Genomic DNA, 15112 nt, shown 5'->3' on the forward strand with positions numbered 1-15112 from the left:
TGAAGCTAGAGACTTATTTATATAGTTTATTTGTGTAAATACTATACTATTACTTAATTCTGTAAAGAACAGGACAAGAAATGTTGAGCAGTGCGGCAATGTAAGAAAAAAACCAAGGAGACCAAAGGAAAACATAATTTTTCTCTTCATTAAACATTTCTCTTCATTAAAATGTGATGAAGGTTTTAAATAGTGTTTGATTATGTATTTAATTTTGTTCTAGTCTCTATGAAATTCCAAGTGTGTCACTATCAAGTTTTGGAGTGGATTTTGGCAAACTGTTAGATGAAACCGATGAAATGGACAGCATCCATGATGTGACTTTTCAGATTGGTACGAGAATGTACCCCGTGCACAAATACATCTTGGCAGTACGCTCCGACTTCTTCAAGAAGCTCTTTGTTTCCAGTGACAGCCAGCTAGACACTCCAGACATCTACCGTAAAGATGAAGATGCTGTTGGATGTGATCTCTATGTAATTGAGAAGGTCCATCCAGATCTGTTTGCATACCTTCTGCAGTTCATTTACACTGATACTTGTGATCTTTTGACTCACGGTTACAAGCCAAAAATCTCATGTAAAGAAAAATCAGATGAATATCAAGATACTTTAATTTCTAATCTCAGCAAAATGAGCTTTGATGAAAATGTCAATGGAAAGTCTGCATTTGAGATTTATAGAAATAATCAAGTGCAAGTTATAAATGAAAAACAGAAGAGCAAATCTAAAAAAGGCAAAGCTGGTGATGAATCTAATCTCATTAAAATGTTGCAAAGTGCAGCAAAGAAGTTTGGGCTCAGCAATTTAAGTGGAAGGTAGGTGAAAGAAAATGCATTTATATTTTGACAAACTCTCCATGGAGTTTTTTTTATGTAGCTGATCTAAGTTTAGTTGTTATAACAATAGTGGGAATTAAAACACTGATCTTAGAATAGAAATTAGGGGGAGATGATGAGGGAATGCTACTTATGAACTGACTGGGTTTATTTCCAGTACATATTTAATTTAAATTCAAATTTAAATTCTTGTTCAAATGATGTAATTTTTATGTTACATACTGAAACAAATGGAATTGAGATCAATTGTCTCTGTAGAACTGCATTAATCAGTTTGGAGGTTTTTTTCCTGCATTTGTCCTTCAAAAGAGGGATATGAGCTTTTTCAGGGCAGTTTTCTTATTGTACTTCTTGCATGCACAGCCAAGATGTGAGGCTGCTGCTAAAACTGAGTTCCTAAGTAACATTTCTGTGGTAAAGTACTTTGCCTTTAAAGGTGTATTACTCTGTAATCCACCAGCAGGACTCGTGTGTCTTTACCATCCCATTCACAAGCCTCTCTGAATAATTAGGATGCTAAAAAAACCTGTGCTGAAATTCCCATCTAAGATGAAATACATATCTAAGATGAGGAAAGAATGTCAGTTGCATTTTACATCTGCCTTGAAAACTTTTCGAGTAACAGCTGGCTTCTATTTTTGTATGACGATTTGTTTTCATATTCACAATATGAGCCCACTGAAGTACTGTTACTTTGTAAAACTGTTCTTAATGGTTTGAACTGTATACTAATTGTATTGCTTATTTTTAACAATAATTTGCAGGTTGGATGGAGTCAGGTTAGAAAATGGAAAAATTAACGTTGTCAACAAGAAGAATGGGAACAAACCAAAGTTAAATCAGAAGAAATGGTAATTTTTTAAAATCAAGTTTCCCCTACCCCACTACCTTCCTCTTATGTCATCTCTTTACATGTTAAGTAAGGACTAAGGTTGACACAGCTGCATTTTAATTTCTGGTATGCAATTGTCTCTATCATAGTAACTCAGGTTTGGAAGTTCTCTGTAGATATTTATAGACTTGATCTGTAAATTAGTAAGTGGGAATAGATTATGTGTGGTATATCTTTGTTTCTTTTTACTGTACCTTAGTGTGTTCTGTGGATTAGCTGTGTCATAGAATGCTAATGCCAGGAGAAAAGGTATGGGTAATCCAGTCAAAAGCAATTTGACTTCTGTAAATCTGCTTTCTGTAGCAGTAAGACTGCATGGATTGGAAATAAGCAAATGCATAGTATGTTTTCTAATTTGCTTTTAGCAAAGTACTGTTTGTTTTTTAATTCCATTTATGTGATCGAGTTACTTATACCCGAAGTCCTGAATAGTCTGTCTATATAGGAGAAGCAACATTGCATGAAAGTAGCTGGTTTCACAGAATTTGGGTTCATTCCTAAAATGCATAATCAAGGCTTATGGTACCTCCTGATATAGAAGAAATAGGTAACTTAACATAGACCATTTGAGATTGACTAAAATTAGCCATAATCAATTTGTTTAATCATAGCTTTTTTGCAACAGTAATTGAGTTTTGAAGGAAGTATTTCAGATGGAATTTTTGAAGCTTAACTTTGGACAAAGAAATTCTGGAAAGTATTGTGCCCATTCTTTTGGGTTTATGTTCTGTGGTATTATTAAAGTTCAGGTGTGTGTTATTTCAAAGGATAAATCCTAACTTACTAAAGTTAGCATTTAATTGTAGCGTTTACAACTTGTAGCTCTTCTAAATAGTCACAGTTCTGATGCTATTAAATATCTTCTAGTTCATACCTGTGCGATGTGACCCTGAAATCTTTAGATGGAAAGGAGTTCCCGTGTCATAAGTGTGTACTTTGTGCAAGACTTGGTATGTGTGTGTATTTTTATATATATTTATGTAACATAAGTTATATTGTCTTTTTTAACTGTCATTTTATTGCATCTTGAACTGAAATGCCTTTCTTTACAGATTATTTTCACAGCATGTTAAGCAGCTCATGGATTGAGGTAAGTTTGCCAAAACCATGTGTGATGGTACGTTTTATTTTGCATCAAATAAGTGACCGCTTTTCAGTTTTTCCTATAATAACATATCCTAAATACTAGGGAAAAGGAAGGGTTGGATTCTTTGACTCTGTTTGCAAGAAAAAAACCCCACAAGCCACCTTTTTGGTTACTCTGTGTTTGTACTATTGAGATTATGTATTAAATGAGAATAATAAATACTGTATATCAAAGGAAATTGCTGCTTTTGTTTTAGGGGTTTAGTTTGAACTAGTTCATGGCTTTATAAAAAAAGACTGACTGGACTGTTCTTATGGGATACTGCTTTGGCTGAATTTTCATTTTCTTTCTGTAAAAAATCATACAATTTACATAGTATGGAGTTTGGAATAACTTGTCACATGTACTGAGTGCAAGAGAGAGCAGGATTGAGGGTCAGTGTGTAGAATTCCAGCTGACTTTTGCTGTTAAATTAAATAGAAGATATCAGGGACTATTCTACTTAGTCACCAACTGCTGTTTCAAAAGGTGTAGATCTTTAACTTGTCTTTGTTCCTATTTGCCAGTGGTGTGTCAATGCCCTGTTTGTTCCTGGACATTGTAATTTGACAAAATACCTCTGTTTAACTACCTGAGCACTATTGGTAATGTTTATAGAAAGAGAGGAATGGTCTAAGTGGAGAAGCATTTTTCTGAGACTGAAATCTAAAGCAGTGTGCAGGAGTTCCTCAAATTTCTTAGCTTTTCAGTAATACATTAAGAACATTAAGTACTTAAGTGAAGTACTGGCAGTTCTGTTGTGAAACAGAACTTCACCCATCCTCCAGCTTACTGTGCTGCCTTTTCCTAAGTCATCCCTGAAAAAACATATTTGAAACACTGTGAGACCAATGAATGATTTAAGGAGGGTTTTTTTTAAGTGTTGAGTGTCCATTTGTATCATGGTTTTGTATATCAATATGTAGTTTCCTATTATTTTGTTAGTAAACCTAAATCAACCTAAATTAATAAGTAAATATTTTGTGAAGCAAAATATGTAGATGTTAAATAAAAGTCGTAATGTCTGTAAGATGTTTTTAACCTTAGAAAGAAAATATGTCAGTAGCAGTAGCATGTTCTAAAGCAAAGTAAATATTTTAGTATGAAACTTTACGTGGGTGCCACCTGAAGTAAACCAAAGTTGTTAAGCAGTGATGAACACAATAGTGACAATTGCATGGTTTAGTGGCAAATGTTTGCTCTTGTGAAAGCTTTACCTTAATAGTTAGGATGGTTCTTCAAATGGAGGAATTGATGAGTGCCTTGTTTTCAGAGGCATTAACAGTAGTGACTACTTCTGTATTATTGTTATTTGGGAACTTGTGATTTCATTAGCTCTTTTGAATTTGAAAGGAAAGCAGTTCAGTACTTGCATAGAGGGTTCCTGTAGTTCTACTTCTAGGCAATTGTTGGTAAAGAAATATAATTAAGGAGGATTGTTAGAGTAGATGATCAAAGTGATCAAACATGAAGCTGTTTCATGGGTATTTATTCAGAAGTTTGAACAGATTTTAACTGCTTTGCTACAATCAATTCTTGATTGAGAAACTTGGATAGATTTTTGTACAAATGCTTAAGTAAATGTTTAACATGGAAAATGTGATCTTCAATCTGAGTTATTTTCTTAATATAAGTACTGTCTTAATTTTGTATTTTATTCCAAGTAGTCAGCCTTGCCTAATCTTTCTGTTTCTTCTTTTTTTTTCTTTAAATACTTCTGCCTTTTAGGCTACCTGTTCAGCTCTGGAAATGCCCATCCATTCTGACATACTACAGATAATTGTGGATTACTTGTATACAGATGAAGCTCTTGCCATAAAAGGTGCCATTAATATATTTTCAACTGTAGCTTTTGGAATTTTTGTATTTTTAAAATAGAAATTCAGATCTTAATGTGCTTGTGTTGGAGTTACATTTTAAAAAAAATCAAAAACTTTGACTCTTTCTTTAGAGTTTGAGGGGATAGCAATATCCCAGGCCTTATTTTACCTTTTCTTTAGTTTGTCAAACTACAGTTTTCCTTTTCCCTTCTGTTGCTTCAAAAAGTGGACTGTTGGTGCTCTTCTAAGCTATTGCTTGTGCTGTGAAAATCCCATCAAAATTTGTGAAGCCATTATATTTGTGCTTTGGTAAAATCTCATTGAAGCTGTTTGTTTTATAGTTGCTTTTGATTTGCCTTCAGTGTTTACATGATGCTTTGTTTTCCAGATTCTCAAAATGTGGAATTCATATGTAACGTACTTGTGGTAGCAGACCAGCTTCTTATATCCAGACTCAAAGAAATCTGTGAAGTAGCCATTGCAGAAAAATGTGAGTCCTGCCACATGTACTGTAAAGGGTTAGAGAACAAAAAATGGTATTTTTAGATCTTCCTTTCAGGTGATTACATATTGATGTTCATTGCAGGTCTGCTAATAATTGCTGCTTTAGTCCGAGCAATATTCCACATTAGCGTGATCTTCCATCCTTTTGCATCATCTTTATCTCATGCTCTTTAATAAAAAAAAGTAAAAAACAAAACAAACAAAAAAACCCTAACCCCAATGGAATCTTCATTTCATTGAATTGAAATTTCTTTTCTTTAAAATATTATAAAATGAATTCTGTTTCAATTTATATCCTTGTATTTAGTGTTCCCTCTCTCCTCTTTCACTCTCTTAATTTTTTCTTTCTCTGTACTAAATTGGAACATTTGGAAGTTTAACAAGTGTTTATGCTGTTTATGGAACTTGATATTTTTATCTTTACTTTTTGTTTTGGATTGCTGGGTTTTAATATTTTGAAACCGATCTGTTTGTAGGTAGGGCTTTTTAGTTCTGTGAAGCAGCTACTGCATACAAGCTGCTACAAAGTTACATGGAGCTTCCTATAGTTTATGGCCATTTGAGTGTTAACATTTTTTCTAGGAATGGGGTAGTATATGATAAATTTCAATAACTGGATCATGCTGCTCAATAAGTCTTAAAATGGCTGCTTGATACTACAGCCAATTATCTAATTTAGTTTGTTGTGTTTTGTTTCTGCAGTGACCTTAAAGAATGCTGCTGAGCTGTTGGAATTCTCAGCAATGTATAGTGCTGAACAGCTAAAATTGTCCTGCTTGCAGTTTATAGGACTCAATATGGCAGCTTTGCTTGAAGCAAGGTAAGCAGGAATGCAAATGTGTTCATGTATTAGTTGTAAAATTTAAATATCCCAAAAAGGTAAAAGGATTGGAATAACTAATATGGACAGTTTAATGTTAAAATGCAGCTGAATGCTTCTAGTTTAAAGGTAGGCTCATTTTTGTCAGGGAGAGAGAAGCCAGTTAAATATCTGTACATACTGTACCAGTTCTGTAGTACAAAACCATATGTTACAGTCTGGCATGAAGAACCTCTCTGGAATTCAGTGGGCTTTAACATTAGGTCTAGTCTTTTTCAGGGTTTTAAAAACGTTTTTGAAGATGCATAAAACTGCTGGGGGGCTTTTCCCTCCATTTGGAGGTTGTTTTTTGGGGGGATGGGGATTATTGTAGGGATTTTTTGTTTGTTTTAGGATTGTTTGTTTGGGTGGGGTTTTTTTTAAACATGGTTGTTAACAATACATATTTGATTTAAGTAAGTGTATTAAATAGCTGCTTCATTTTCCAAAGAGGATGGGCCTGCTTTTGGACAGGCCATCAAGTTGCTTCCTAAGTACATATCATCTCTTGCTCTTCTCAGAGCAAACCTTGTCAGCACTGATTGAAGTTCTTTTCTAGCAAAACCTTAAGAAAAACACCAAAAAATGCAGCCAAAAAAAAATCTTTATTGTGAGTTCTCTCTGTCCTTTTTGTTGGACTTCTTTTTATTACAGAAGTTCTTAGAGATCTGAAACAGTTCAGAATGCCAGCATTTCATTGCCACGTCACACAGTGGCTTCACTTGCATCCCAGATACAGAAGTTCATTCATATTAGCAATTTCTCTCTTCACCTCTCTATAAACATTCTAACCTTTGATTTTGGAGAGAAGAGAAAAAAATCTAGTAATGTTCCTTAAAGATTATTTGGAATTCAGACTTGTTTCCTCTTAAGCCTACATGCAATATTCTTACTACAATTAAGAATCTATCTAAATTTTAGTGAAAATCTGAAAGTGTTAGTATTGGGTAGAAAGACTTTTAATTTGAGAAACCTGAGACAGAGCTAAGTCCTGACAGCTTTTTGCAATGAGAACTGCTCACATGGACAAGACAGTTCTGTTGAGTCAAGTTTGTTGCTGTAGTATTGTTTCTTGGCATAAATGTCTATGTTGTGTGTTGTGTTTGAGTTTTTTTGAGAATTTACATAGATTTGGAGTATTTAGATACATATCAGGAAGACAGTATGCAGAAATAGGTAAAACAATGACCAGTTCTTGTTAGCTTAACTATTTTGGCTGTGATCTTAGGTAAAGGTAGGTGGGAAGGTTGTGTGTTTAATCCTGCCCTACAACAAAGGTATTGATTAGTTTTTATTTTGTGTTCAGTGTCTTCCTTTAGACTCTGAACAGCATGAATAGGTGATAATACCTGTAGGTTAGATTCATCCAAAATGTTCATTTGAATTTTTCATTAATGTGATTTTTCATAAGCTGCTAAGATTAATTTGGTATTTAAGGATAAAGATAATTTTTTTTTAGGACTCTGGATGTCTTAAGTGATGAAGTTGTGAAGGATCTTTCTGTTTATTACAGGAAAATGGTAAGTTGTACAACTTGAGTGTAAGCTGATTAGGTGTAAAATGAGAAAAGATAAAGTTGTCTACTTCTATTATCACTCTCAAGCAGTTCATATTTCATTATTCACTAGCTACTGATGCAACAGTGTTGTGTCTTTTAAATTAATTAGTTATACACATTAAACTTATTAATGTTCTGTAATTAACAATTGTTGCATGGCACAGCGTAAGCAAAACCTGTGGTAAAGAGCATCCCTTAGAAGAAAGGAGAAGAAAGCAGAAAAGTTCAGGGTTAAGATCTATACGATGTTAACAATAACATTGAACAATTGAACTGTAATGCAATGGTGAAAGCCAAGACACATTATAATCCAGTATTCTCTTACTGTAAAAGAGAAATATTTGCAAAATCTTTAAGCTTATTTTTTGCCATAAGTTAACAATAGATGAAACATAGGCATTTTGACTCGGTCACTTAAAATAGTTCTCCAATTTTGCTTAAAGATATAACTTAAGTTTATAAGCTTGTTAAGTAATTAATCACCTGATCTCTGAAAGTGTTTTAAATGACATACTGTTTTGTCCCTCTTACATAAATTTGCTAGCATACAACTTCAGTGAAACCTAATGTAATGACTTTTACAACTGCAGATTCCAGCTATGGTCAGAAGAGTAATTACTCCATATCCAGATGGACCTGACATAAGTTCTTTTGAGCCTGAAGATGGAGAGAACTTTGTATTTTTAAGGGAAGAAATGAATACAGAACAAAATTCTCAGTAAGTATTTGTTTTTCATCAATATTTTTAACAAGATCAACTGTGTGTGGCATTAATCCCCATTTGCATTGGTGCCTGACTGCATTTAAGTTCAGAATTGAAAGATTAAGAAATGAGATTTCAAAGACCATTCTCAGTTTCCTTAAGTCTTTGAAAATGTTGCAAAACTGCAGCAGAGCACTTTCAATTTAAAAGTGGCATGTGAGTAAAAGTTGCAAAATGAGCATTCACAGTGATGTTTGGGACTTGTGCATGTGATAAGAGTATCTGTATATGTGTGAGACCAACTGTGCAGTTCATTGTACAGTTCATTGTACTTCACTGAATTAGGACAGGTCAAAAGAGAAAAAATGGACTAGTGAATGTAGTATAGATATGTTTGAAAAATTGTGATAATCTATTTTTTTTGATATTAACAGAATTGCCAAGTGAAATACAGAGCTTTGTAGTATGATAGGATGGCTTGGTGACAGGCTTCCAAACAGTGGGATAAAATGTCAGCCTGCAGAAGAAACCTCACTTGCAGTACTGTGTACTGTTCTGAGCACTTGTGTCAGGAAAAGTTGCACTGAATAAACTAGTGTAGGTAAGGGCTAGTAGATCAAGGAAACTGAGATGCTGTTTTGTATTCAACTACAAGCCTTTCAGTGTTTTTCTAGGCTGGGTGGTAGCTTCTAGGGAATTGGGTAGTCCAAGGATTAAAAAATAGACACCCCAAGTAGTGTAAAGTAGTGCTGCAGGAGTGATTAAGTATTTATGTAGTTACTTAACAAAAAGCTGCTTAAAGAAGCTTTGAAATATTGCACTGTAGCTGCATTTCATGCATTTCTGAGTATCTAGTAGTTTTGTTAAAATGAAAGATGCCTTTTATTTGATTTCACTCTTTCTAACAGCATATACAGGAACACATGAAATTTGGGTAACATCACCCTGTATCTGCCTTATTGTAAAATTAGTGTTATCATAATGGCAATGTTTATGTTAGGGAAAAATGAGACCAACTGTGCCATTTATTGAGCTTCAGTAATTTAGGAGAAAGCAAGAGAGAGAAAAGTGGAGAGTTGTCTGTAATTTGCTCTATGTCAGTTGCTGTAATTTGTAGCAGGTTTAATCTGACCTAGGTGGCAGTGCCAGCCTGTGCAGCAGCTGTGTCTTCCACTGTCTCAGCAGAAGTCTGTGTGCAGTAGAATTGTCCAGAGGCTAGATCTAGATTGGAAAGAATTTTTTTTCTTCCTGGATTCTTCTTTTCCCCCAAAATCATTTATGAAGTGGTTGTGCCAGTGTATAAGCAGAGCAGGAGCAGGCAGCTAGTGCCAGCTGCTGAGATCAGGTACTACTGCTTGAAGTATAACTGCTGCTGACTGAAAAATGTGACATTGATGTGGATAGTTTTGAAGCTCAATTTCTTTGGCTTTAATGCATTCTGTGGGTTTTTTTTTGTTTTTGTTTTTTTCCTGTTAGGGAAGCCCTTTTCAAAAAAGCAAAAACTAAGGCAAAAAAGAAGCCAAGGAAACGGTCTGACAGCTCTGGAGGATATAATCTGTCAGATATTATTCAGAGTCCGGCCTCTACAGGTCAGTGGGAAAGAGATTCCTTTCAGGTATAAAAACAGAACATAAAGTGTAACATGCAATGCAGTTTCTGTATTTCAGGAAGGAAATCATAGTATTTCTTTTCTTGTGAACACTATAGTTGAATTTAAATAGTGAATTCTTAAGGGTGTTTTTGAAAGAGTGCTTGTCATCGTACCCAAAGTTCAGATAAAAGCATGTATTTTATCAAATAAATATAACGCACATTTTCTTATGTGGTTTTAGTAAGTGGAACATTTTTGTTAATGCATTGTGGGCTTTTTTTTTTCTGAAACAAAGAATAAATTATCCACTTTTTACTGAGAAGATGGTAGAATAATTTAAAGGAAAAGTGTTGTTATTTGTATATTGTGAGAGAGAGGAAGAAAACTGGGAGTAATGTCATTCTGAAAAAATATTATGGATAGCAAAAAATTTGCTTAGACTTACCACTGGCTAGTATTTTGCACTAGGTAAACTTCTGGTTGCTTTATATTCATCATATGGTGTGAATAATTTTTGTGTTTGTTAAGCATTGTTTAGTCTGGCTCTCATGATTTAATAGTTCTATCTTTTCTTATTTCTAGGCTCAGTAAAACTGGATAAAGCTAACTCAGTAGACTCACTTCCAGAACTCTTAACATCTGACTCTGAAGGTAGTTACGCAGGAGTGGGTAGTCCCAGAGACTTGCAGTCCCCTGACTTCACAAAAGGATTTCATCCAGAGAGGACTGAGGTTGGATTTCTCTTAGCAAGTTTTTTGTTTGTGTTTATCTAGTCCATCAAAAGCAGAGTTGGTATTTTAGAGTCTTTCTGTGAACCTGTTGTACTTACAATTGAATAGACAACTTTAAAGAGTTGTTGTTTATTTGATTAAGAAAATAAAATTTAGTGTTTGAAATGTTCAATCAACAATTTTCTGCCTGATCTTTAGGTGAAGGACAAAGTATGCAGTCAGGGTGTGAAACCCTCTCACCCTAACAAGGAGATGAAGTCATACAGGGGAGCATCAGCATTGATGCAGTCTGTTCCACAGTCCATTCCCAGTGCCAGACACAACTCTGCAAGCTCTCCCAATTGGGTAGCAACCAGTTTCAGGTGCAGTAATACTTACAGTCACTGTTTTACACTTGGTAGTGAAAGCAAGTAATGTTCTATTCAGACTAAAAAGCTATCTGCTCTTCAAAATGATTGTACATTAGTTGACATGTAAACTCAACATCCTGGTAATTTAATAAAAGGACAACATTTTGTAATTATTCATTGAGAAAAGCAATTCTATATATATTATTCTTATTTTTTTAATTGCTTCTACTCTGTACTTTTCTAACACCTACTTTGTTAATACTGTGTAAAATACTGGAGAGTTTTTTGTAGAATCATGCCATGCTTGAAGCTTTTAGGAGCTCCGCTGTACTTTGAGATTTTTTAGGCCTTTAGACTTAAATGGGCTGTAAAAATCAGCACCACAAGTTTAACTGGTACAATAATAAAAAATTGAGTATTGTTTTTTATCTGTAAGGAGAGATGGAGGAAGTGCTGCTTATGTTTTTTTCCAAAGCCTGTCCTTGAATCGAGTTGTAATTACTTTACAGATGCCTTTAAGTACACATTTTAATTTATAGTTTTTTGTAAAGCTTGGGAATGTACAGATTTAATTAATGCTTATTTCAATGGAAGTTTAAAATTAAGTCATGTATGAAAAAGAGACTGATACCTCAAGTTTGAGAATGTTACTGATGTTTGTGTAGCGCTCTGACTGCAAAAACTGTTTTGTTTATCATGTGAAATAATTTTAATCCTCCACTTAAAAGAGACATCTAATTCAACCTTCAGAGCTGCAAGGAGTGCCTTTCTATAACTTAGCATGAGCATTTGACTATCAAGTATCCTTATTTAGCTATTTAATTTTTTGAAGTAATCATAGCTTTAGGTATCTAATTTTTTTAGGGTTCTAGTTTTTTTAAAGTAATCATAGTCCACATCTTTTTGTTTCTTATTATAATGAGTCTTGAAAGTATTTTTATAGTGTGCTCTTAAATATGTATATATTTATAAAAGTTTTGTCAGAAACATTTTATTTGAGGTTTGCCATAATTGAGGAAACAGACATAAATTATACAACCAGTTACCAATTCTATGTATGATTTAGAGGATTTCAGTGAAGGCTGGAACTGTGGATTGTAAGTAAAAATCAGTGCCTTGTAAGGTAACTTTTTATTTTTCATATAGCCCTGCCAGCCCTCCTGCTATGGATCTGAGAACCATCATGGAAATTGAAGAAAGTATGCAGAAATGTGGAACCATGCCAAAGGCAAATTCAAGGTTGGTAAAAAACCAAAATCTATAAAAAAGTGTGATAGGCCTAGGTTGTTACAAATTTACTTAGTGGTTTAGGCCATTCAGTTTAAAAAAAGCAGGATAAAAGTTGTCCTATTTGGTTTTGAACAGCTTTGTTTACTTCATTATGTTGTTTTTCTTTGAGCATACAAAATGCATCCCTTTATTTTACTCTAGTCTTACTTTGTCAACTACTGCAAAAGAGCAAGTGAGCTAGTGTCTTAAATAAGTGGCCTGTCCTGCTGAGCCTTTCTGTTTCAGACCAAAAAGAATGAATTCTTGTCCCTAGGATGCTGGAAATTACTTGTACATGAGTACTGGATTTGAGAAGTTCATTTCTTGTCTTGCATTCTCTGACCTCTCCCAGAACTCATGTCTTGATGTTGACAATTCTTCAGACAGAAGCAAGTGTGGTTCCTTCTTGTAGAAGCATCCCAAAAGACGCAAGGAGATAAATGTGCTTTTTTACAAGGCAGTATATTAAAGTTAGTGTTAAGTGGCAACATATGGAAGAGAACAGGAGATGACTCTCATGACCTTTGAGGTGTGGCTTTCCTATAAAGGAGAGTTAGGACAGTACTCATGGAAGCTGATAAAGGCTTGCTTGATAGATAGATTCAGAAACTGCAAGCAAAACAGCCAAGACTGAAGAATCCAAATAGCTTAGAAAAGAAAATTATTACAGGTAGAAGAAATGTCTCTATGCTGTTGTATACATTCTTTTAATGTATGAATATTTTTGGTTTAAGGGAGCTAAACTTGACAATCTCTAAAAAATCACAAGATTAGAAAATAGACTGGTGGTAAAATGGAAAATCATCTGGTGGTAGTCCTCTTTTGGTGACTTGATTCCTACTCTGAGTGTTTTCATTTATGGACATCTAAGTGAAGAATATTTCTGTGTTGTGTTCTTTCTGTCACTCTTGATATTAATTGATCCTTTTTTTGTTTCCCAGCCATTTAAGCCCTTGCCCCCCGCCCTTGCCTGTTGGCAGTCTAAGCAAAGTATTTTTGTTTAGGAAAGAAGTTATTTCTCAGTTTAATTTGCAGGATTAAAGGTGAGTAATCTCAAAGGAGATGGATCTTGCAACTTCTTTGTTTTCAATGTCCATTCACAGCAGAATGATGTCTCATGGAATCAAGCTTTCTCAGAAGCAAAGGAAAATGATTGCCCTGGCAGCAAAAGATAATGGAGCAGTAGCTAGCAGCCTGGAGCCTACCACTGCAGTAACTGCACCACCTCCACCCACAAAAGTTGCAAAACTAGGGAATGCGTGGTATGTTATAAATCAAATATCAATTCTTTTTTTTTTTTTTTGGAGCGTTTTCACATTGAATAAGCAGACTGAGCTATTTGTATCTACATTTGGAAGTAATCTAGAAATTCAGAGGGGGTAGGGAAATGCAGTGGTTGCAGTTTAACAGTTCTTTGAAATTTTGCTCTGAGTCAAAAGACTGCATCCCATCTGTTGCTTTTCTGTGTAAGATGTTGTATTTGCAGATGGTGTCCAAGTAAATCATAGAAGAAGAAGATTGAGAACTAGCTCTGAAACTTAGCTAGGAAGAGGTTATTGAAAACCATTATGAATGGTGTTTTTTCTCTGTCAAAACCAAAGGAAAATGTTAGCCATTCCTGGGGGAAGGTCTGGAATGACTTTGGACTAGAGCAAAATTGACCCAAATTAGGGATAACAAAGTTATCTAGGTGTCTTGGAGCTGGAGGGAGCTTTGGATGCTTCTAAAAGTTTTTATGGTGGAAGGATGTTCCACATAGGGGTTTAAAATGACTTTGAATGCTGATCACATACAATTTAAGGGTTTGAGTTAATATCATAGTATCGAATGCAAAAATGGTTTATCATCTGTTCAGTGGATTAGGTTTATAACAAATGTAATAAGGTGCTAGCCCAAGTCATGCTTTGTTCTTCACTTATACTGTTGGTATTGGATAAAAACATAAACAAAACATGTAGAAGTTTCAAATTATGTATATTTAATGGGTTTGATTATCATAGGATTAATACTTATTTGCATGCTCTAAGCATGAAATAAATGTTGATTTCAAGTTCATTTAAGTAAATGTGGCCATTTCTCCAGTTTTCCCTATTCAAGAAGGTCTAGACTTTTATTGCAGATTACATTTGTACTGTTTCCCTAGAAGGACTGTCAGTCTCCTCTCTCTGTAGCTTACTTGGTTGTACCTCAGTGGGAGCAAAGGTTTCAGCATATCCATCGCAGTCACTCTTAAGCTTTCTGTCTTCCCATTGATTTTCATCCGTGTACACCTGATACTAAAATTTAGGGTCTCCTTTACTCCCCCAATTCCTTAAATTTGTTATGATATAATATTGGGCAAAGCCCACGATTTTATTTTTAAGAGGAAAGACAATGAGTTAGTTTGCACTTAAGGATTCAGACTCTTCCTGATCTCTGGACAATAATTGAGACCTTGACAAAAGGAGAAACAAGGTTTGCAAGATTCATCTTCTGAAGTCTAGTGAATGGATGAATTTGTGTCCTTAAAACTGGTCCTCTCAAATGCTTTGAAGAATATGCTACCTGCTTTATGCAGGTGATTTTGCAGGTCAAGCAGCAGGTTAATTATTTGCCTTAGCTAGTGGACGTGTCACAGGGCTGAGGTGTTAACAGCTCTGAGGCTTAAAATTTACTAGGAGAAATTGATGGTTGAATCACATGTTGATGAGCACAGCAAATACGGAGTCATTCTATCCTTTATTATATTAAAAAAAGTAATACTCTATCTACTATTTGTAATCTCACTACTAATGTTGTAATTATCCATGAGGACAATGCCATATAAAAATTCTAAAAAATAAAGACAAAATTGTTTATAGAAATAAAATGAAGGTGAAGGAGAATCTCTAT

General features: G+C 34.5%; 1 protein-coding gene across 2 annotated transcripts in view; it reads left to right on the top strand.

The window, feature by feature from the left end:
• Positions 1–15112, top strand: part of IBTK (inhibitor of Bruton tyrosine kinase) — a 54242-nt gene that overhangs the window by 24513 nt on the left and 14617 nt on the right. The window contains exons 12-25 of one of the 2 annotated variants that reach the window (XM_053973376.1): positions 224–817; positions 1603–1689; positions 2598–2680; positions 2783–2820; positions 4585–4678; positions 5065–5166; positions 5883–6000; positions 7499–7559; positions 8188–8315; positions 9777–9889; positions 10474–10622; positions 10821–10984; positions 12119–12211; positions 13345–13503. In XM_053973376.1, coding sequence (XP_053829351.1) covers positions 224–817; positions 1603–1689; positions 2598–2680; positions 2783–2820; positions 4585–4678; positions 5065–5166; positions 5883–6000; positions 7499–7559; positions 8188–8315; positions 9777–9889; positions 10474–10622; positions 10821–10984; positions 12119–12211; positions 13345–13503 — 1983 coding nt within the window. The remainder of the gene's footprint in view (positions 1–223; positions 818–1602; positions 1690–2597; positions 2681–2782; positions 2821–4584; positions 4679–5064; positions 5167–5882; positions 6001–7498; positions 7560–8187; positions 8316–9776; positions 9890–10473; positions 10623–10820; positions 10985–12118; positions 12212–13344; positions 13504–15112) is intronic. The other variant, XM_053973377.1, reaches the window with a different exon arrangement.

The sequence above is a fragment of the Vidua macroura genome, chromosome 3 (genome assembly GCF_024509145.1).
Source record: "Vidua macroura isolate BioBank_ID:100142 chromosome 3, ASM2450914v1, whole genome shotgun sequence".
Classification (NCBI taxonomy): Eukaryota; Metazoa; Chordata; class Aves; order Passeriformes; family Viduidae; genus Vidua; species Vidua macroura.